This window comes from Cyanistes caeruleus, chromosome 3 (genome assembly GCF_971803275.1).
Source record: "Cyanistes caeruleus chromosome 3, bCyaCae1.hap1.1, whole genome shotgun sequence".
Lineage (NCBI taxonomy): Eukaryota > Metazoa > Chordata > Aves > Passeriformes > Paridae > Cyanistes > Cyanistes caeruleus.
The window spans coordinates 39671147-39695518 of NC_141703.1; the positions used below are offsets into that span (position 1 = coordinate 39671147).

At 42.8% G+C, this 24372-nt stretch overlaps 1 protein-coding gene and 1 long non-coding RNA gene across 12 annotated transcripts in view; both read right to left on the reverse strand.

The window, feature by feature from the left end:
* The window catches only part of FARP1 (FERM, ARH/RhoGEF and pleckstrin domain protein 1), a 202336-nt gene that overhangs the window by 2913 nt on the left and 175051 nt on the right, over window positions 1-24372 (reverse strand). For all 11 annotated transcript variants that reach the window (XM_086880843.1, XM_086880841.1, XM_086880837.1 and 8 more), the window contains exons 17-25: window positions 15854-15935; window positions 12928-13165; window positions 10799-10929; window positions 7709-7777; window positions 5671-5760; window positions 4508-4590; window positions 4058-4170; window positions 3395-3558; window positions 862-969 (exon numbers count right to left, since the gene is read on the reverse strand). In XM_086880843.1, the coding sequence (XP_086736969.1) occupies window positions 862-969; window positions 3395-3558; window positions 4058-4170; window positions 4508-4590; window positions 5671-5760; window positions 7709-7777; window positions 10799-10929; window positions 12928-13165; window positions 15854-15935 (1078 nt within the window). The remainder of the gene's footprint in view (window positions 1-861; window positions 970-3394; window positions 3559-4057; window positions 4171-4507; window positions 4591-5670; window positions 5761-7708; window positions 7778-10798; window positions 10930-12927; window positions 13166-15853; window positions 15936-24372) is intronic.
* LOC147654099 (uncharacterized) lies at window positions 18663-22455 on the reverse strand. Its single transcript, XR_015284447.1, has 2 exons — window positions 22252-22455; window positions 18663-21352 (listed from the first exon to the last, which is right to left on the reverse strand). It is a non-coding gene; the product is annotated as an uncharacterized LOC147654099 (long non-coding RNA).

The window sequence follows — 24372 nt, forward strand, 5'->3', positions numbered from 1 at the left end:
AATACCAGATATATACAACTGCAATAAAATTGTCTGGTAGTTTGAGTTGGTCATCATTACAGATCCTTTGCATAAAGATCTGCTGCAGGCTGATTCTGTCAGTATTTCCCTGAAGGAAAGCTGGCTAGTATCTTGGAGTTTCACTACTTTCAAACTATGAGCATAAAGCTCCATCATTTGCCATTGGCAGGGAACTATCCAAGGCTCATTCTGCTTGCAAATTCCTACTCCTTTAGATCTGTGCTGGCCACCCAGCAGGTTCACTGCTCAAGTCCTTTTACTGCATGGCAAATTATTTCCTTATCCCTCTTCAGGTGTAGAATACCCTCCAATTCCTTGTTCAATCATTTAGGATTTCTGTAACAATGAAAGCACAATATAGCAACTCCTGTTACTTTGTCCTTATGCCCTGCTCAAACAGATTCTAAACAGAAATTCCCTACTTCTACAGTCGGATGTTTGCTCAGATGGATTAAATCACTGACTGCTGTTCTCTTTTTTGGCTTAAGTCTCAGTAATGGTAAACAGAATTTGTAAGTCACTATTAAGTTTTTAACTGTAGTGAGAAAAGCCTGGTTTAAACTTGCACTACAGCTTCTGAGCAGTGGTGAGCTCTGCTGTGCTTTCAAGAATGAAAGTACTGCGACTGCTGAAAGCTTCAGGAAAGAACTGAGCAGAGTGAAAACAAGCCCTGCTCTGTGTGCCAGTGGCAGTGAAGGCTGTGTGTGGAGCCAGGACCAGTGCACCTGCTGCTCCAGCCTACAGCATCTGTGGCTGATACCCACTGCTCTCTCAGCTCGCTCTTTGGAAAAGAACCCCACACTGTCTTCTCCAGCCACTCACACTTGCCCAGTTGGTTACCTGGTGCGATTTATAGAAGAACATGCAGAAGTTGGTGAACACCACCCAAAGCTTCTGCCACCCATTGCTGTTTTTGAATTTCCTTAGCAGATTTCCAGACAGCTGGTTCTGAAACAGATCAAAAGCAGCCAAGTAAAACAGTGAAAGGTGCCTGCAGCTTAGTTATTGTAAGAAAAATTATTTGCTTTCACGTGACCTTGGTGTAAATGAAAATGCTTTGATTGACTGGACATCTGCATTTTTCTACTGCTGCACTTTATGTAATGCATTTTTTTGTTTGCAGCTGGGTACTTCCAAAAACTCAAAGCTACTACACTTACTATTTTATCAACTGAGGTGGCTTTTGGCAATCTGTTACTAAACCTCAGTCTTGTTAGTCTGACTCTCTTCTTTTGGAATGATACTTAAATTGAATGGAAACAGAAAGTCTGACATGAATTTGTGATGTAAAGGAAAATTATGACATACTTTAGAATTGCAGATAGAGATTGAGGTCTCCGTACCCATAAAGCTCACATGGTACTTTTCAAAGATTTCAAAAACAAGGACCGTTAACCTTACTTTTAGCTGGATTTTGAATATTTAACATAAAGGAGGAGAAAGCCATAACCAAGTATATGTATTTAAGGGCTGGTTGAAGCAACCGCTCTTCACATAATGAAGGTGGAAAACCAAGCATCATTGTTCCTTGCAGATGAGATGCAAGGGGGGTTCTCAGTGAATTATTAATGACTTCCCATTCCTTGTTGACTGTGAGGGCTCTTTCCTGGATCACAATAGCTTTTACATCACTCTTGTTATCTAATCTGTAAAGCTTAGTAGTTGAAATCTGGGGTTCCTGGTGTAGCTAATACAAATGAAGTATTCTTAAAAAGTTCTGTTTTCACCAGCCTTGGATATGCATTAAAGCCTTTCCTTTAAATCATCCTGTTCTTTGATATCTGGACTACTGCCTCCTTGCCCTAAGTTACAGGTGTACTCCTTAATTTTCTGTTACCTCATTACTCTGGAGGATATCATAAAAGGACAGGCTTTGCATTCGGTACCAGCAGACATATGAAATGGAAACAGGCCGCTGATCACTGATCAGTCCAGCAGGTAGGGAGGAACAGTCACTGACAGAGAGAGGATCTTCTACCACGAGAGAGACAGAAAGGAGGGAGAGACACAAAGAAAATAAACGATAATGCTGAAGTGAGAGGCACCGACAGGATGATGTGAGCATGAGCGGGACCTGCCACGCATGGAGCAGCAGTGGAGCTGGAGATGTTTTCACAGAACAAGGCATGGCTCCAGGGTGTGCTTGGTCTTCGCTGCTTTGTGTTCATTTGAGGCACAGGGAAGGTACAAAAATGAGCAACAATGAGCACTGATCTCAGACCTAGTTAGATTTGCCTAACTAAATGTTTTAATCATTAGAATGAGTCACTGGTATAAGTTTTATATCTACTTTATAATAAACCCTCTGCTTTAGGGAAAAATACAAGACCTTGTCCTGCGCTGAACTATTCCTCCCTTGCAGGATATAAGGGTATGAAGAATGGAAAATCACACCTATGTGGGACTGAAATGAGGCTCTACAGTCAGCATTTTTTAGTATGGAATTATTTTGCCATATTTAGCAACAAACTCACCTCCTGTTTAAAAACAGAGGCAGTTACACAAACTATGAATATGTTTGTCCTTGCATCACTGTGTCCTGTGTCAAGATCTCTTCTCTAGAGCAATGGTGGCCTGATGTCTGAGGGCTGCCACTCGAGTGCAAATCCACTCAGCTTTAAGATTCCTTTTTCCATTTTCACAGAGCATACATTTTCATTTGCTGAGGACTGTGATAAAGTATGCAGAGCTCCTTGGACTCTGTTTGGTGAAGGAAGAACATCTCAGCAGGCTTGCTACCTCATCCTAAAACCTACACTGAGCTAGGTTTCATTCATGTCAATCTTTGAAAAGACAATGTCTGCACCTTGGCTGTTGAGTACAGAATTAACAAATGTGTACCAAATTGGCTTGGCTGTGATCAGAGGGGTAAAAAAGGGGGTTTATTTTGAGGTGGAAAATGCAAATAAAGAAAAAGCAGATGAGACTGAGCAATGAGACAAGGTTCCAGAAAAGATGGCTAGGTAAAGAAAGTAAGTTAGTAATACACATAATTAAAACTCTGGCTGCAGCAGCTAAAGACAATATCCTTTCCGCTCAAGCAATGACTTAATGCCTCTGTAACTGAAAGCATTAAGACAGTTTGAACTGCTTTACATTTTAAAGGGCACCAGCTTGTTTTTTTGACAGTTGCTTCTATGAAAATTACTGCTCCATCTGATTTTACAGAGGTGCACTACAGGAGCAGATCAGTGCTTCTTGAGTCACGGTTTATGCCATCATTTGAGAACACGGGAGGTGGTTTAATAAGCATGCCTGAAACTTCCCCAGGAGGAGACAAGGGAACAGCACAGTTGTTAAGGAGGAGCAAAAAGGAAATTGTCATTCAAAAGCGAGCCTGGAGCTGCAGTTCAGGTCGTTCTGAGGCAGATACCTCCACAGCAATACTAAAGTCGATCATTGAAACACTGGTATTTCTGTGCCAGCAGACGTGCACCGTAGTGTTGCCACGGTGTGGTGACTGACGTTCGAGTGAGGTGCGGGATGCACTGAGGTCGTCCTCAGATTCCTGGTCTACAGTAGTTTCATCAGGAGACTCTATGAAATGCAGGGAAAAAGCATCTTTCTTCCTCTATGCAACAACATATATAATTGGAAAAATTAAACAAATCAATTCTGTCCACAGTATTGTGAACTGATTTTAAAACACCGTTTTAGAAATAATTTTGTGCAGATTTTAAATAGATTATTGTATTTTATATAATTAATTTACGTGTTTTTGCAAATGTTAGAATTAAAGGCTAACTAACATGCTTTGTTGGTGTTTTTAATACCTTCCAAGGACAGGCAATGCCCAAATACTTCCTGGAACCATTATGCTTAAGTCACTTCTCTATTCAATGAAACTTTCTGCTAACATCAACAAGAGCTTTAAAATGGCACATATATCTATATATCTATACATACACATGTGTATAAATCAACTTCAAATGTCTCTGTTTGACCTGTGGCCAGCACTTTTCACCACTTTGCTTAGAAGCAACCACCAATCGTACTGACAAAAGTGAGTAAAACCTACTCTCTGGCATTTACTTACTATTGTCAGGTGGGCTGCTTGCCAGTAACTCTGGGGCAGGGCCGCTGCTTTTCTCTGCCAGGTCTATTGCCATCTGGATGTCCTCAGTCCATTTGTCCATTTCAGCACGGGTACTAACAATGAAAATTCAAGTTTTACTCACTTTCACACAGACTGAAAGCAAACTCTAAGAAATAGACACAAGCTGAGCTTACTTTTAACTGAAATAAAGAAATTCAGACACAGGATGCTACCTTTTTTTTCCTGATAACTTAGTTTTGGTTCCGACTTGTACAATTGCCACTCTGTTGTGGCATCCACATTTTTCTTAACAAATGGGGCTTTCATGAAAGAATATACCTTTGAGGAGATTGTTTTAGGAGGAAATACAAAGAAAGTAATGCCTCTGTCCCACTGTGACAGCTGCAGAGAAATACAATTCACATGTGGACTTTGTCTCCACTGAATTACCTTGCAGCAACAACAATGGACTGGTGTTGACCTCGTAGTGTCAGACAGTGAGGAACTCCCCATTCCTCCTCACTTTCTTCCATCTGAGAGATAAAAAGCCAAATGCAGTCAGACTGCAGGAAGAGCATATTTCTTAAGGTGAAACAGTGAACTGAATGAGCTCCTAACATTGGGGAAAAGAAAACTAGGAGAAATGCTCACAGACAGATTTGAGCTAGATATTGAGGAAAAAACACTGCCTTGCAAGTTGGAAGAATAGAAAGTTAGTTCTGCAATAATGTCTTGAACCAAAAGCATGGCTTTGTGTGCTTTGTATCAAAGAAAATAGCGGTATTTTTATCAGAAGAGTGATTTATTGTACAAAAGGATGTGTTAAATGCTGGGAGTGCTCTGGAAACCGTAGCATAGCACAGTTCTGCTGAGAGCAAGTCCAGGCCAAATGGCCATCAATGACTGAGTAGATTCCTTGAAATGCTAGTTAAAACTTGAAACTTTGCAAGTGTTTAGAGAAAATCAGTTACTGGTGTAGTGACAATTTAACTTGGTTCTCAGGAGAACAGTATAGCATTGATACAAAACAGTGAGAAGCTCCATTGAAAATAATGGAGGGGATTAAAGTGGTTTGAAATCAGCAAAAATACTTTTGAAACAATACAAGAAGAGGTAAATATGTGCTATTGGCTTGAAATGGCTGTTTTCCAGAAGAATTGCAACGAGAGCTCCAAATGACATTTTGCTGCCTGAGTCCCACTACTTTGGCTTACGATATAGAGCTGAAAACATTAGGAAATGCGTTTTTTATAGAAATTACATTGTCACTACTGTTTACTTGTCTTGTGTGTGTGTCTATAATGAATTGGTGATTAATTACTTGCAAGAATCATGGTCAAATTAATGGTTAAAAAAAACAAAGAACCCATCTCCAGAGAACTTTGCATTGTGAGGAAGCAGCCCTCAAAGGCCTTTTTCCTCTCTCACCTTTGCTGTGTGATCACCTCTGTGCAGAAGGCTGCAGGAACAGATGCTGAACCCAAGATGGATTTAGAGAACATCCCCTCCCCCTTTGCTGCTGTTTTCAGCCCAGCAGAAATTCATCAAGCAAATAAGATGTGACCACAAATGGCCACTTATGCATGAAGCCCTTAAGTTCTCACAATACTTACTGTCATGCCATACAGTGGAAGATGCCCGTGGACTTTAAACTGATTGGATGCTGTCAGGCCTCTACTTGTGTACAACAGGATATCATTAAACTAAAAAATAAGGATAAGCATCATTAGAATGGTGTTGGTTGGCATGCATGTATGTGAAAAAAAAAATCAGAACAATGAATACAGGAAAGCTGAGTATTTATATGGCAATCCTAATGCGTTAATCCAAAATATTGGCTTCCACAATATTCCACTACCTAGTGTTAGTACCTGTTACCTTCCCAGCCCTCCTTTCCAGCTAGTTTTAGTTATGTTTCCGTAATTTTTCTCTGGATATTTTCCAATGCCTTCTAATGTCCCCTTTATGACCTCTAGGTCAGAACTATTAAGCCACAGCAGAGGTGAAGCACAGCAGTATACTTCACACTCTGCTGAACTTTGAAGCTATGGAAAGTGTATGTTTCACCAATATTTTCTCCTGCTTAGAGAGAAAATATAAGCAAACCTGCCCAAGAGATATTTTCTACTCAGCCCTTACAAACAGTGGCTATCTTTTACTCCCCATATTCAGAAAGAAGCTGGGAGACCTGTTTTAAGGTAGATGGTTTTAGGTTAAAAATATCAAGGTGAAGAGACTGAGAATCTCAATTTACAGAGCTTCCTGCAGGTAACAACAATTGTCCGAAGTATGTGAAATGACTGCCTGCATTTTGTTGCCATAAAATGAACAGAGTATCTTCACTGAGCCACCCTGGTTAAAAGGTGTTTTTCTCAAATCAGATGGTGTGAGAAACCAGAAACCAAACCAGAAAATCATACTCTGTGGTGTGAGACAGAGCTCTCACCACAGACCTCCACAATGCAACAGAAGTAATTCATGAAGCTTTGTGGATCAGCCACTAGAGGGGGATTTAATTTTGCCAATGATTACACTTGTACTTGGAATCCCACAGTATTGACCTGGGATTTTACCTCCAAATAAATTCTGGTGCTCAAGACAAATAAAAAAGTTCTTTGACAGTGAAAGCAACTGACTTGAGTCTAGCTGTCAGATTTTTAATGCTGTATACAGGTACAATTCCAAGGCATCATCCAGTATCTGTTGGTACGCAAGAAAATCTGCACCGTACTCATTAGGCTTCCTCTTCAGTGCCTTTAAAGGCTGAGGATAATCCTACTCAGGTAGATTTATCAGGTTATATCTTTGGTCCATCGCAAAGATTAAATCTCAAACACCTTGTAAAATCTAGTGCACTCACAGACTTTTCTACACAGCCACTGCCTTCACCTTTTGCACACAAGAAGCCAAGGCAGCATTTTTCTGCCACATTACACTGTCTCCTCCTCAGGGTTTTGTGTACTAAAGAATCTGTGCACTCTGCTGGGCATCCCGCACAAAGGGCACAAGAGCAGTAACATGAGGAGCCTGGGAACAAATCAGCTGGCTGGAAAGAAAAGAGAGGAGGAACTATCCAGTGGACTCTTGTGGATCAGAGACTGAGTGGGATCACCATAACGTCAAAGTGGTGGGAGGAGTCAAACTTCCCTAGTGCAAAACCTACAAAATGTATCTCCAAGTACAGGCAGGTCCATCAACATGCTGGGCACTCATGTTGGAACTGGATGGTTTGTGGAAAAATTTGGTTCTGTAATGTGTTCTGAGAGCATTATGTGAATTATTCCTTGTATCACCAGGAGTCACTCTTTATCTTCTTTTCTGAATATGATCACTATCCCTGGTGCTCCTTTTCATTTTGTAATGACTCCGCTTTTATTTAAGACAAGGTGCAAGGAGGTATTTATCATTATATTCACATTGTCATATGAAAAATAGCTTTATCTCTGTAAGAAGCAGTTACAAAGAGAATATTGGATTTGAACAGAAATGTAGGTTCTTAACAACCAGCTGCGTGGTTGATGTACTATGTTAATTTAAATAAGACTGTTTAAAAATACCTACTGTAATTCAAAATTCAAGTCTACCAGTTATGTCTAGTAGATGCCTAGAATTACATTTCATTGTACAAAGAAAAATTGTCTTCTTGCTTACCAGAAAAAACATCCGTTGCTGTAAACCTTTTCCAGACAGCTTACTAAGACTGCCCAGTCTAATAAACTCCTGTGGGAAACAAATACAAACCAAAAATGTATCTCCTGCAGAAATGATGATTTTTTAGTATGTGAACAGAAATACGACTACATGGTCATACAAATGACTTTACTATTAATTACCATGACTTTTAATTTTATTAAATATGTTAGAAATCTAATTTATAGGGTAGTTCCTTTCTGTCTGTAACTGTCTTTAGGATAAACTCCTTTTATTCATACTAAGAAAATTCAGCTAAGCAAAATTGTCTTTATCTGACATTAATTCCTTCAGACAGCTCCCTCTTTCATCAGTTTTTAATGAGTATTTTTCACAGCACAGATGACATAAAAACTAATGATATATGTGTTCTTGGTTAACCACTGGTAATCTTCTGTGGTGCATATGGCATCCATTGCTCTCTCACTGCAATGTAAAACCAGCTACACGACTCAACATCACCATTAGCAGCAGACAAAGACATTTTTCTGGCAGTGTGAGTTATCCCAGCACCATCCATATCATATAATACAGCACATTAATTCAGACCATTGTGTTTAAGAATATTTAGGGATGGAAATAGAGGAAAAGCAGTACATCTAAAACTTTCAAAATGCTGGATTTCTTGGGCTTACTGTGAACTGTGCAGTAACTCACCCTTATATTTCTCTGAAACCCATGAAAATATCATTTTTCAGTCACTCCCTCCAGCTACTGCTAAGAGGTTTATACTTATTTCTTTATTACAGTCTCTCTAAGGTCATTCTACTCACAATTGTGGATTAATCACCATCACCTCAGGAATAAATTGGCTTAGATCAACCTGTTCAGAGAAACAATCTGAACACCTTAGCCTTGCTTTGGTGTGTCCAGTGCACTACCCTAAGGGCTGAGGGGTAGAAAAGTGGCTAGAGGTGGGTATCCCTATACCACAGCAGGCTCATGGCACCAGAGAGGCTGCTGGAAGCTGTTGCTGGCTACCAAGGAATATGAATTGTTATTAATATCTAAGTAGCACCATGTGGCACCATCCGGTATTCCCTGGCAGGCTCGGCACCAGCACGGCCAGCGGCGGTGACCGCATGGATCCAGAGCTGCAGGTCACCGCCACCTGCAAGGACACCCAGCCACGGGGGGTTTTCACAGCAGCACAGGAACCAGCTCAGCAGCAGACATCCTGCTCTGGGACAACCTGAAGAGGATGGGGTTGCAGTGGCATTTGCCTCCCAGCCCTGCCTGCACCAGGGCAGGGACTTGAGTCAGAGCCAGAAAACAGCCAAAGGGCTGGAAGCAGCAACACCCTGGGCATGTGCCAGAGCGTGGTGGCCAATGCTTCTTGTCTTGGCAGGCAAACAACTTCTGCCCCCCCCATCTGCCTTTTCCTTGAACTTCCTAGGACAGGACAGGAAGACTGCTCAGGCTTTAAATAGACCAAGGTAGCAGGAGCACCCGATGACAGCATTTAATTTCATGTGATAGAGAGATGCAGAGGCTGTGAAACACCCTGAGGGACTTGCCAAGGATGTGAAGAGTCTGTGGATCACTAGAAAGAAACAGGAGCTGTGGCAGCTGCTTGGAGACAGGGAAGAGGTAAAGAGAGGGAGTGGAGAACAGCCACAAATCCAGAAATATCTGTGCTCAGCACTGCCTTCCCAATGGCACATCCACTTCAAACCCAGCCACACATTCTGGTTTTGTGCATTATACATGAAAGTCAAGGGAGTGGGGAGGAAACTACATCAACAACAAGCAACTCTCAAGTTTGCACACACAGATATGTGTGACTATTAAAAAAGGCTACAAATATTAAACTGTGGCTCATTTGTTCTGAAATGAGCCTTTGATTTTAAAAAGGCATGATAAGTAAGAAAGAGATGTTGGTATTCTTACAGCACAATTAAATTGTTTACTTAAGGCAACACTGTGTCAAAAATTATTGGCCAATGTTACATGTAGACTGAAGAGACTGCTCCTCCCCAGGGCCATGAGTTTCACAGCAAGGCATGGTGAAAGGGCTAGAGCTCCTCCAGCACAAATGCCTTACTTGCCTTTAATCTGCCAAGCTCTAGCATCAAGGGCTGAGAAAAGAAAATAAGGGCAGCATGAAATGTGCAAGTGCTCAAGCTCTGAATGCTGTGATAAATACTACATTTTTACTGCCTCTGTTGTAAAAGATGTTTGGGATTGCCTAAAACTGTTCAAATCTATACAAAAACCAGAACATAAAAAGTGAGTCAAAGGCAATAGAGGATTGCCTTTTCCTGCTTTAAAGGTGCTGCTTTCTATGGTGTGCTGGTTTTGGCTGGGGCAGAGTTAATTTCTTCACCATGGCTGGTATGGGGCTGTGTCTTGGATTTGTGCTGGACACAAGCAGCTGAACACAGGGTTGATAATAGAGATGTTTTTGTTGTTGCTGAGCAGGGCACACACAGAGCCAAGGCCTTTTCTGGTTTTCTTCCTACCACACTGGCAAGGGAGTTGGAGGTACATGTGAGGCTGGGAGGAGTCACAGCCAGAACAGGAGATTTGAAGTGACCAAAGGAACATTCCAGACCATATGACATCATGCTCAGTACATAAAGTGGGGAGGAGGAGGAAGGGAGGAACATTTGAAGTGATGATGTTTGTCTTCCCAAGTCCCCATTACATGTGATGGGGCCCTGCTTTCCTGGGACGGCTGAACACCTGTCTGCCCATGGGGAGCAGCGAATTAATTCCTTGCTTTGCTGTGCTTGTGTGCAAGGCTTCTACTTTCCCTGTTACACTGTCTTTACCTCAACCCACAAGTTCTCTTGCTTGCTTTTACCCTTCTGATTCTCTACCTGGTCCTGCTGTTGGGGCAGTGAGCAAGCAGCTGTGTGGGTCTTGGCTGCTGGCTGGTGTTAAAACATGACTTTGGCATTATTACATTTACATCTGAGAGTTTTTGGTGACAGAAAGAGGTTCAGATGAGGAAAGGCAATTTTTCACGTGCCCCTAATAAACAGGCTTTGAGAACATACCTAATGACTTGAAATTGTATCAAGTCTTAATAACAACTCTCTTACTTACCCTTCCAGGGATCACCAGATTGTCCATGCCTATCAAGTCTTTCTTCAGTTCATGCAGCTTCTGGAAGTTCTCCATCTTTATCATATTGCCATGGAGCTGAGCCACCATTTCAGAAATCTCAGCCAAAGCAGCTAGATGGACAAATCCATAAAGTGCTTATTAAGAATTTACAGGAGTGTTCAAAAAGAAATATGGCTTTTGTCAGCAGTACCCAGCTCATGAACCTTCTTGTGCTACTCTTCTCCTCTACAGCATAATGCTACTTAGGCAGACTGAAACCCACACAAACTCTGGACATCATCTTACACAGCGGAAGGGGTGGAGTGTTTGATGAAGAGACAGTCCATTTCCCAAAAATCTGTGCTGTTTTAGCCACAGGAACTTTATAAGAAGAGTATGGTCAATTGAGAGCACCAACTAATGGATTCTCATAAAGGACTTCCTACAACTCAGATCAGTCTAGGGATGTTCTTAATGCTTGAAAAAAAATGCATTTTTTCCCCTGCCTGCAGCACACTGGGTCAGGTCCGTATTTGAAAGCAGCAGGAAATGGCAGTGTCACTTCTTGTATTATTTCAGATGTCAAACACCTTGGGGTTTGTCCTCAGTCCCATCAATGAGAATAACTAAAGGGCTGCACGTCACTGAGTTTCATCATGCCTCTACTTCATTCTCTCTAAAGACACCACCAACTCCCTGTGCCATCCTGTGTGGGAGCATCAACCTTGATACACATGGCTGGGTGGGCAGTCTCTGAATGGGCCAAAGACATTGGCTGACTTCAGTGCCAGAAGCCATTGGTGTTAAAAAACCAGTCATGTGAACAGTAATGGTGGTTCTATCTTCCTTCTTATATCATTGCTCGGTACACAGTTCACCCACCTGCTAGTGGGAGAATTATGCTCTCCTCTGAGATTCAATTCACTTTTTTTTTTTTTGGCTTCCTTTAGACTCTGACCTTTAAAAAAATCTCCAAACACCTTAGTAAGAAACTGATCTCACAGTGATGGGGTCTTTAAGTCACACTGTCCTCATGTTCTCTTATTTTCACCTGTGAAACCTATTTTTGTATCAGTTTCAAAAGTGGAGCAGGAATCAGACTGCTATACTCTCTGGGGAGAGGAGAATGGACACATCAACTTCATCCTCTGGCCTTGGCTGAAAGAAATGCAGGCACTACTCGCTGTATGACCTTCTTTGAGATCATTCAGGGAGCAGTGACACTTGGGCCAACACCTGAGCCACACAGCACCCCGGTGTCAGAGGCATTTCGTACTGCCACAGGTCAGGTTAGCTCTGCATTCCATGCACTGCCTGCTGTGGGTCTCATCCCACACAATCTGAGGGAGCTCAGCTCACATGTTATGCCTGGGAGCAGTTGTGCTGAGCACTGCTCCCTGCCCAAGCTCTTTCATGGATCTGCACCAACGCTGTACAGATAACAGAGTTATCCTTAAACACACACAGCCTGCAACAGGTGTGGGGCCAGGCACAAGGAGGAAGGAGAACAAACCATCAGAAAGAAATGGCAGGCAGCGAGTTCAGGCTACAGGAGGGCAATTTCTTCATGTTTGAAAAAAAAACAACCCCAAATCCAAAACCAACCCATGCTGGCTGCTTTGAGCTCCTGAAACAAATCACGGAAATGGTAACAGAGAAAACTGTATTCTTCTAAAAAAAAGGACAAATAACACTGAAAGACATAATAACAGCAACCCTACTGGGTGAGACCAAGGGTTCACCTAGGCTAGTATTTTGTGTTATTAGAGAATCTCTAAGGAAAGCTAGGAACAACACAAGCACATATGGTATGTTCCCTGTGCTCTCTCCCAACCTCCCAGCTGTTTTCAGTTCAAGAGACTTCCTGAACCTGCTGTCATTTCTGTCTGTTTAATAACCCCCAGCAGAATTCTCCAAGTACCTGCCCAGACTGTGGCATAATGTGTATAGAAGAACAACCTTAATCCTACTGTTTATGGTGTTCAGAGTGGTGGATTTTGCAACTCAATCCTCTTTTGATGTAGGCTTTAAAAAAAAAAAATTATTTTTTTTTCTCTAGCCATACACCTCTAATGGATTTGGATGCCATTCCCCAGCTCCAGGAACTGACATCTCTTCTCTTCTCTTACCTCTTGAATCCCTGAAGTCTATGTGGTTTGGAGGGTAGTGCTTGCAAAGCCTCTCCATTATCTGCTTGTAGTGCATAAGCCTGTGTAAAGGTCTGAGGAGGAAGGTATTGAGAGGCAAGTAGCAGACTTTCTGTAGCTCAAAATCTCTGCAAAAGGTCTCCAGCTTGCGAGAGTTTTTGATCCCATTCTCCAGCTCCATTAAAATCTCATTGTGCTTTCGCAGGTGAATTGTCAGTTGCTTTTATACATGAAAGAAAAGAGAAGGCTCTTAACAATCACTGAGAGACATGACTCAGCCCATACCTAATCCAATAATACATCCAACTAGCACAGCAGTGGGGATTTTGCAAACAAAATCACTGTACAACACAATGGCTCTGATATTCACTTGCCAAGGAGAAAAAGGCATTACTCATTTGAAGCAGACACCCCTACCCTCTCTGCGTTCCTGGGAAAACTAAAGTACATAATTCAACAAAACTAACTCTCTTACCAGTGAGAAATCCTGGGCAAGGAGCTGATGTGAACACAGCTCATGCAAGTAGGTGCAATGGAGACAGCCAAAAAATGTGAATGGGATTTTCTGAAACGATGAAGGGGTTTAGATGCCCCAGTTTCCCTTAGGTGGTTCTGGGGAACTGAGATGCAGGCAAACAAACTTCTGGCTTCTGCTCTCCTCTTATTAATGAGAAGCTGCATCTCTTGGGAAACTCAACAAACACAAAACCTGAGGCAATGCCCGACAGAAATGTGTATGTTACAAGTTCTTCATCCTTGGACTACATCCTCTTCTCCTTAGAGCAGTCTCTAAATAATCCCACACAGCACACTCTGCACACCAGCAATGAATGAGCTTTGCATGAAATACTTAACTCCATTTAGGTCTCAGTATCACAGGTATTCACAACTCCCCCTTAAAACAATTCAGCAGTATTTTTTTTAACAATTTATACATGGAATTATTTGTGTTTTACAAAAGGTGAACAGGTTCTTCAGGACGTACAGAGCTTCTCTGAGCAGCCAACTAAAGTTTTCCAGTATATGGTAGTATATTAAGCAGCAGCAAAAAAAAGCCTGAATGGATACATTGAATGGACTTGAGAAGACATTCTGGCTTAATCTGAAGTTTGTGCTTTTTGACACATTTCCAGTCAACTCTCTCTCTCCTGTGATTTGTGACATGTTTACCAGAAACATACCTTCCCTAGAGCCAAGCTGCTTCCTCCACACACTTCATATTAATTTTACAAGCCTGTAACTCAGGAAAAGACACAGCAGACCCTGTGGGCTGCTGCAGAAGCTGCCCATTAATTACTTGCTCTTAACGTCTTTCCTATGTTAATTAAACACGTAGTGTCAGTTTGCAGATCTTTTAACAGGTCTCATGATAAATAAGAACAGTTTTAACTAACTTTATTTCTGTTTCTTGTGCAGTTCTTTTAAGTTAAACCAGCTTTTGTCTCTTTACTCCAAGTATCAGTTGATCAGTGGTGGTGGATCTCAAAGCAAATGAAGTAAAACCCTTTAATGGGAAAGGGAAAATGGGAAAGGTGAAAGCACACTGCTGGGTCTAAGTTACAGTGAGGACTCTACACTGCCTTTAGACTAGTGCCCCAGAAGGACCTGCAGACAGCAAAGGACAGACCATTTAATGTTGCAAGGTACCAAGAGCACAGACAAAGTCTGTCCAAAGTTCTCTGGTACTCTAAAACCTGCTTGTGAAGAGCTGCATACTTCTTGAGAGCAGAGATGGAGGCTGAGACCCCCTCTACATTTCTGCATTTCCAATGCATGTGAATTACATCTTGAGGGGAAAAAGCAGTTCCTGGCTAAGACCACTGCAGAGAGAGTAAGGCTGCCTTATTGGTGACAAGGCTGTCTATGTTGGGGATGGTAAATGGAGCTTTCTCTGTTCCCTCTGTCTGATCTGCCATATAATCTCACTTGTGTGTCACTTCACTTCCCCGCGTCTCTCTCCGTCCTTTTGAAAGAGAAACCGAGTCCTAGCGAACATCTCGTGAGAGCTGTAATGATTAAACTGCCCTTTCCTCCAGCCAAGGACTCAAGGCTGCTCCATTTACTAACTGCAGAATGCCCAAGTGGCCATCCCCAAGGAAAGATTTACTGGAGAGTTTCAAAACCACTCCGAGATCCGCATGCTGAAGGTGGAATGTCCTGTTTTGGCCCACGCCAACATGGATGTTTGGATACATGGATACATTACAGTAAGGTGAGCTTACACCCATACTGTAAAAAATCTGTAGAGTTTTCACAGGCTCCTGTGCCTGCATCCCATGATATTTTCTCAGTAACACAGAGCATTGAGAATACTGCTCTGCCCGGACTAAGAAGAGTTGCAAAGTCTACCGAACATTACACCATGATTTATGGTTCACACATGTATTTTTACTTCTAGTCTTAAGGGCATCAGAGGCAATTATTCTCATGATTCAAAAACCTCTCACCTAACTTGGCACTGTAGTGCACAAATACAATTTTCCCAAGTCAAATCAATATCCAGCTTATGGTCACTAATCCTGCAATATCTTAACATGAATATTTGCATGAAAAAATAGGCACTCTCAGCATTTGAATAGTCTCTTCAGCCACACAAATTCCAATGCTTTGCCTTCTTATTTGATGGAAAAAGGAACTGGAAATGAAATATTCCTGAACTTTTGTGTTTGCTGCTTCTGCTCTTAGGAAACTGGAGGAAAGGGGATGGACAATTTAAAATCAGCTTGCAATTCCAAAATCCCAGGAAATCCACCAAACGCTTGCTACGTCACCAAAGGAAACTTTCATAGCAGAAGCCTTGATGACAATTGGCAAAAACCATTGCAAGAGGCAACATCATATGAAAATGAAAAGCATGCTAATGTTAATCCATGTCAAAGCTTAGTAGCTTTGATAGGATCATTCCTACCTTTATACTCTGAATGTTCTTCAGCATAACATCTCCGATTCTTTGGTAATCTCCTTTAATGTGAGCATTAGAGCGGCCTTCCCTGTCAGCAACAGAAATGCCACACACTTCAGTCATACAATAAAACTGCATAATCACTTCTAAGCACTGAAACTCAATAGCTCATTTCTTTTAAAATCCTGATCCCCATACTCCTTCGTTCAGAAGCTTGTGAGGAATCTTCCTGACAGACATGTAATTCCCAGGTACAGTACATCCTTCACCTAGCCTGCCTTTCACTCCTAACAGCAGAGAAGGCAGGCACTTTACAGAAGCATTAGACTTTTAAAGAAAATTGCTAGTATTTTTGAACACACCAGAGAAGGCTGGAAATGGTTTGGGGAAAAAGAAGACAGCAGAGTCCCATGAGAATATTTGATCTTAGAGCAGAAGGTCAGTTCTGTTCAGATACAATGGCTGAACCCCAGAACAGGACCTGAGGGGTTGTTCCTCCTCTGAAGAGCTTTCTGCTTGTGCAAGTGACAGTGGGGACAAAAAAAAAAAATAGTCCATCCAGCATCTGGCTTTGACTCAGAAGTTTTACATACTGGCAGGAATTTTCATTTGGTGTTTCACAAATGCAAAGTGCTGCCTCTCACCCCGCCAGCTGAACTTCAGTGAGCGCAGCATTGAGAACCAATACAGCTCCTGACAGAAAAGATATTCCTGTACCTAAATCCTGTGTGAGACAGGCAAGGATGCCATGCTCTGAGTGAAACCAAACACGTTTTTTGAAAACAAGAGGAAAAATCATGACTAGAAGAACCTAACTGTTACAGATCTGTTCCAACAAAGCGATGCTTTCAAAAGAAAATCACTAGGAGTGTGTGGGGAGAAGCACTGTCCCCCTCCCCTTTTCAATTTTATCTTTCAACAGACAAAGAGACTCCACTGATAAACAAGGGGTGTTCATTTGAACAACACCCAGTTTCAAAGGCTGTCTTTAATAATATCCTATTGTGTTAACCCTCCCAGGCACTCACATGCCTATTTAGGCAAGGAAAAACAGTTCTCAACAAGATTTTTTAATGTTTTTTTTCTGAATCCAGAGGTTACACCAGGGGTAGGAAATTGGGTTGTGTCTATGGTAACTTTAATTACCATCACTGTTTTGCAGAAACATTATGTAATATAAACACTGCCATAGTCAAATCATGCCCAAGAAATGAAACTAAAACTGAAAGTAACAGCAGAGGTCTATATGGACATCACAAGACTACAGTTCTCACATTTCCTGAGGAAAAAAGTACAATTTCTGTCTCCAGGAATCCTGTCTGTCAAATCATCTCCATTCTATGCCGTTCCTCAATTCTCCCTTCCCCCATATTCTACCCATCCAGCAGCTCTCCCCACTGAGATTTCCTCTGACAGGTTGTAAATAAAACCTGCCAGCCACTAAAGCTCTGATCCAAGTGGTGCATATCCAAGTGCTCCTGACTGAAAACCACAGCCATTTAAGTCCCAGGCAGTAGCCCCACACTGGCAGGAAGCAGGGGAAAGCCATCCTCCACCCATGGAGCCAGCATGCAGCATCTCCTCCCAAATGGTTCATGCTGGGCTCTACACACAAGCTCAGAAATGTCAAAGCCAGATGAAATTGTGCTGCTGCACAATACCAGCAATGACATGGTATTCAGCAATTATCTCTGTAAGAATTCTTGCTTTATGTGATATTCTCTCCTTCTCTGGCACTGCCTGGATCCTTTTCCATGTGTACATTTGATTTAATCTAATGGACTTCGGCAGTTCTGTACCTTTCTGAGTATGAAATATATAGTTATCTACTTACTGCCAAGATAAATAGTAAGTACATCATTACAGACTGCTTTTTCTAAATAGACACTGCTTTTCTGAGCTGAAGGCTACAATACAGATTGGCTAGAATACACATTGCAAGTGTCTTATCTACTATCTAGCTACTCAGAGGCTGAGCCCAAGCCTACCAGAGTCACAGTGAGTGCTTCCTTGCAATAGCTGATAATTAGTGTAGCTGTTCATGGAACACTCAGGTCCTTACTTCCTAAAAGCTGACCCACTGGACCCTCTTCAGCACCACCAGCACTGACTGCTTGCACAGCATCTCACCACATCAGTCACACACAAAGCATCAGGAACAGTCTCCCTTCATTGGCATCAGCCACAGACTTTTAGGGCTTTCAAAACTTACTCTACATCTTGGCAGAGTAAGTGACAGAGGGGTTCCCCAGAAGCAACAGCCTCTCTCCAGCTGTTGGCTGAAGAACTGAAAGGTAGCAGAGCCCTCAGCCCAGGCCGACAGAGACGACCTGTGATGCACTCAGACACATCCTGCTGGGAGAAATAAACCCAGGGCTTTCTCAGGAGAAAATACAGAAATGGGATGGCTGCATACTGCTCCTTGTCCCAGCCACTCTTCTTGCTTTAGTTATTTATTTCCAGTCAAATAAATTTCCCTTGCAACAGAGGTGATTTTCCCACTGGGGATGGTCCACAGGCATGTAGGCTGTGATGTGGACAGAGAGGCAGGGTAAGCTGAAACTGGGCAGGAGGGAACATGACAGCTTCCCATCTGCCTCCTAAAACCCAACCTGCACTCTACCCCAGCTCCATCCTGAGACCCAGGGCAAACCCAATGCTACACTGCCATCTTCCCCAGCTCCTCAGCATGCAAATCCCAGGAAAACAAGAAGAAACACCAAGAAAAGGGCATTCAAATACACAGAATACAAAAATAAAACCCAAACACACAACGTATCAGATGATGTCTTACTGCTGCAACAGCCCAAAGCACAGGAGCAGGAAAGAGAGCTCTCCCTGTGGTGTATGTTCTGAATAACACCACTCAGCTTGCTGAGAGGGAAGAAGCTGCTCATTTGTTGTGCATCAATGGCTAAATTGTTCTTCTTACTCCTTGTTTTCACGGGTCACTGTTTGAACATGGCATCTATCTGCCAGTGACAAGGGACAAAACTCAGGGCCTAGGGTCTCACAGCTTTTCATCAGGAGCTGATTTATGATGCCCATCTCCATAGAAGATGCAGGAGCTGCTTTCCCCACACATTATGTGCCCTCACTGACATCGTGGGGGAGGTCTAAAGCCACTGAAAATCATGCTGAAAAATGGGGACATTATTGTACAATAAGGTCATTTTCCATTTTTATCTTCCTTTTTAAAGCAACATACAAGTGCACATTAGCAAGAAAAGCAGACTTCTATCTGGTAAGAAATTCAGACACTACCTTTTATATAGATTACTTCAAACAGCCATCAGCTTGACTTACAGGGATCATACAATCAGCCCTGTTGGATTTTCAAATTACATAAAGTTCTTAGTGTATATAATTGAAAAAATAATAGAAGGAAATCTCAAGTCAGCCCATACCCCCAATCAGAAGGAACAGAAATTTGATGGGAATGGTGGAAAGGCAAAAAAGAATTAAATGATATCTCAATAAAGATTTTTTTGAGGTAAACACAGAAGTCTTTGATTGCAGGCCTTGAACTGCAGCCAAAATAATAATAAGTCAATTGTAACAAATTATATTTACAATGTGTAACCTTGTGTTACATGCTCAAGAACTCCCCCCTGAATACCACAGCTGGTTCTCTGAACACCATTGAAGTTTTTATGACTTTATTATTAATTGAAGTTCTAATATTAAAAAATACCTTAAATATTCCCCTTACAACTGCCTTTTAAATAAGAGGAATGTTTTGTAATTGGAAAAGAAGAGTCAATAAAAGCAAATGTCCTTTTACTTGCTCACACCCTGCTGTTACACGGCGCTTCTTACTGCCCTGCCCATTCCAGCTGGACTTTCAGCCGTGAGTGGTGCAAGACATGCAGCTCAGAGCCTAAGAAATGTACTGCTGAAGCCATCAGAGCTTCCCAGAATCAGACCAAGCCTTTGGAGGGTGTGCATACTTTTAAAGACTTTGGGATGGCTACCCCCGTTGTGGGAGAAACCCAACCTACAGCAAAACATGCATCAGTGATGCTTTTAACCAGTATGGGATCCCAGCAAGTAACACCACTGCATGAAAATATGCTGTAAGTGCAACAGCATTCCATATCTTGCTGTGGAACAGCCTCAGAGCTGATCCTGGGCATATCCTGCCAGGAGAGCCACAGAGATGGACACAACACAGCTCCAACTCTGACTAACAGATCCCGGATGTGCAATTTCTCTCCCACGATTTCCAGTTAATTTGGGCGTAGCACAGCTCCAATCCCCAGAGGTACCCAAAAGTGACTTCAGCAGTGGAAACTATCCTCCCAAAATCGAGCCCAGGATGCTGGCAGCAAGCCCCTCTCGATGTCTTGGTCCCAGGAATCCGCAGTGCATAACTCAGAGGTTTGTACTGCAACACACACCTCATTTCTGTACACAGGACAAGGACACTTTTGAAACTGCCCTCCTCGTGCCTCCTCACCAGACATGCAGAACCAGCCAAACAGCCAGCACTCTGCTTTTGAGAAGGCAGATAAGGACTGCTGCCTTGTTTATATAAAGTGTCTATCAGGCTGCTCTTCCTGAGCACAAGTGTTTCTTCTCAAAAAAAATAGCTAATAAATCAGCATTTGGCTCATCTTCCTACACCTCCCTGAGTGCTTTTTTATTACAGGTTTTCAATTTTGCTTCCACAAATCCTGATTGCGCCTTCTCCTTTCATATGCTAAGATTAAGAGCCCTTTTTTTTTTTTTTTGCAAATTACCAGCCACACATTCCCATCTGGTAACACTGAGCAGCAGCTTTCATCAGAAAGATCTGCGAGTCAAACTAGCAGCTTCCCTGGGAGAAGATGAGTCTGCCTGCACTTCTGGGAAGTACATAACACTTTTCTTTCCTAGCACATGGATAAGGCCCAAAACACAGATTTGTACAACCTGACAAGGGCTTCCTTGGGCAGAAACAGCTCTCCTGGCTTGCCCCAGCATTGCTCTCTATGCTGTTCTGTGGTTATGGTTCTCTATCTGCCAATTTCTGTCATCATTTAAAGAAATCAGTGTGGAAACTTGTAATATATTTAAGGGGGTGTGGAAAGATGAGCTCAATTCTTTTGGATGGAAAAGGGTGCTTGTGGTCCAAATGAATAGCTTATTAAACAGCTGAGATAAAAGAAGGAATAGAACCTAGCTGACTTCTCAGATTCAACAGCCCAGAAGCTGATGAAGTATGTCACACTCTGCCTGCACTGCCCACACCTCTTCCTCCTTGCCATAAAATCTCACTGGTCTTGAGAAATGGGAGCCAGCTTGAAGTCACTGACATATGCCTCCCATATTTTCTTCCAGCAAAAAGGCTTGGGAACTCCTGGCCTTGCACCCAAAGCCTCGCTGAGGAGTCCTGGCAGCCAGGATCAGCATCTGGCTGCCCAAGTGGCGGATGCAGCTCTTCTGGCACTCGCTCACAGAGCAGCCTGACGTGTGCTGTTCCTTCTCCCACCTGAGGCAGCTTCCTGCTCTTCTCTTCCCTTCCTGTATGAGAAGACAAGGCACCATGACTGCCTGCATCCACCAAAGGGCATCCTTCCTCTCCTTGAACCCCACGGCCTCCAGTGGGGTATTTCACTCGCTCCCAGGAACATGGCCAGTCTCCAGAGCTCAGCACAGCTGGGGCAACTGAGGAGATTCATGAGCTGCTTTACTGGCCCTGCAACAGCACAGGCAGGGCTGGAAACGTGGCCCAGAGCATGGTATCACTCATATTAGGATGCTGTCCAATTGAACCACCAGGAGTCTTCTCTGTTTCATGGCCAGAAAGAAACTCTGGCTGAACAAAATGCACTGACTTCCCGTATTCTGCAGCTGACTTTTGGTGTCAGTATCAATCTATGTCTTATTAAAAACTATCACTAGGCCCTGGACACTGAGACGTGCTGCTCTTAGGAAATGCAGCCCTAAAGAGAAAAATGGGTGAACTGTGTAAAGAAACAGATCAGACCTGCCAGAATCTATAACCAGGTCAACAGGACACTGGCCCTTAAGCTGTTCTGTAGCAAACAGCCTGCCCCTGACTGCAGATTCAAACACTTGTGAAGCCTTCAAGCAAGCCAGAAATGCTTTTAATAATGTACACAACCTGAGCTTCCTCCAGCCAAGTACTAAAAGTCTATAGATGTTTTAACAAATTAAAAGCATGCAGACATCTAACAATTGTTTTGCACAATCCCCCTGAGCCTTGCTCTCCTCACAGCTTTTTTGCATCAGCTTCAATATTATCCAAGGCCTAAGAGAGCAGGGAATGACCTCCTGTTAGATCTTCCAACACGCAGCATGAAGGCTTGAAACAAACCTTAGAGAACTGCGCTTATGCGTGTGTAGAATGAGCGGGCTGAATTACACTTTGAATTGATAAAACCCAGCATCCTACTCACTAGGGGAACACAGATGACTGGTTGCAGGAGGCTCTCTCTCTCACAATCTGCCACAGCACATGGGTTTCCAGCAGCTTGATGAAGTCCACTGCCCTTTCATTCAAAGGCCCTTTTTTTATGGGACATGTCACCTCCTGACAAATGCAGAACAAGCTCGTGTCTCAGGACAAGCATCCCACCTTCCCCCCACCCCCAGACACCTGCCTGGAAATTTAAGAGCTGACATGGAAGAGTCAGATTTAAATGAGCTTGCTTGAATCCTGCCCACACCTGCCTGCAGCTGTGCCACCAGCTCAGGCCCAGGATTTGCTGGGCAGCTGGGAGCAACCTGCTCTGAGCTGATGAACACAGCCAGAGCCCACTGCCTTAAAAACACCCAGGGCCAAAGAGAGAGGTACCATTCTGGCAGTGTGGGCACTCAGCTAAGTGACCTTGACCATGCTGCTGAAGGATTTCCTACCACGTTGCCACCAGCTTCTCGTGGATGCCGAGGGCCTGCTTAATTTTGTCACTCACTGTTTAATTAAACACTAATCTCTATAGGATAGACTTTATTGCTTGTGGCTTATCTCAGCATCTGTGGCATTATACAGAAACAGCAACACCTCCAAAATAATACCTGTCAGCAAGTCTGCCTTCCTTCCCAAGGCACGTATTCCAATCTTCCAGAACTTTAACAACAACCACTGTCTATGACAGGGGTATTACATTAGGTGCATCCAGGCTGTTGGCTGCACACTGAATGCAGGAACGTGACTGTTTTTCTGTCAAGCGAGTCAGAGCAGACGAGAGAGAAATCCCAGTGGCTTTACACTAACTGTGGAAGGACATGCAATAGCTGAGCCGACAAAGTCAGAATGAGGTGGCCAGCTGGGACAAAGTTACCTCAGCAGAATATTTTTGAACAAATTTGGATTGCAAAGTAACTTTGTAGCAGATCAGCACTTTACATCACAGGGGAAGGGCAGTTAAAATATGACATTGGAAGCTTTAAACTGAGGTTTACCACCCCATGAAACTTTATGGGGAAGCTGAAAAACAGAAGGTTTACTCAGCTGTAATAGAAGCTAACTGAAAAGGAGAAACAAAGTAAAACCATGGAAGTCCAGAAGCCTAAAGACTTTTTCTTTATTTAACGTAACTGTTCCTTCCCTCCACTTACTACAATGTCACCTTTCCACAGCAGGCTGGTAGTGCAGCATCATCCAGTTTTTGAAAACATCACACCTGAACAGGAGGTTTGCATCCACCTCTAATGCCACCAGAAGGATACAGGAGGTATCTCAATTTCAACATGTGCCCAGGAGTCAGCACCCAGTGAGATTAGACTGGTCTGACAGAGAGCAGAACTTGGTCTTTACTAACTGCACAGATTTTCCTTTTCTCGCCACACGCATTAACCCCAACTAGCTGGGGACTAACTCCAACTACTGTTAATCTTATACCAAGGCTGAAGAAACAATCAGTATTTTATAACATCTGACAGAGCCTTCTTGGAGTAGCTGTAATAAATGCTGCTTAGTGCAATGCAATTAACACCAGTAGCAGCCCAGTGAAAGAAAGAGCAATACAGGCAGGGCGGCTGTGCAGAACGTGTCTTAGGATGTTAGTTATATATAAATACATATACAAACTATATATATTTATATATATATAAAGATAATGATATTATGAGTCAACCAAAGTCCTGGGTGAGGATGTCAGCTCCGAGAGGGAGTACCAAATTCCCCTCTTCCCAGAAAACACCTGCTATAATTCTGCAGCTGTGCAGGGTGGGTTTGGACAGCACTAGTCTGCAAAGTGCTGTGCCTTCATTCAGTGAACTCAATACATCACAAGAGTTAAACTCACACACTGTGCTTTGCTTTCATTAGTTAAAGAGGCACCTGTCTTAATTAAACTGATTAACACCCATTAGGTTGTTGCCCTGAAAACTCAGCTTCTGAGCTTGCTGACATAGTTCTCTAAGACTTTCCCAGGACAGTAACTGTAAACATAGATATGTGTACATTCTTTCTGTTACATGTCTTGTGATGGGCATCTCTCATGGCCAGTGCAGTGAGGAAGTGTTATCCTGACCATCCAATCCCTGGTCAGAAGCCTATAAATCCTGGGAGGAAA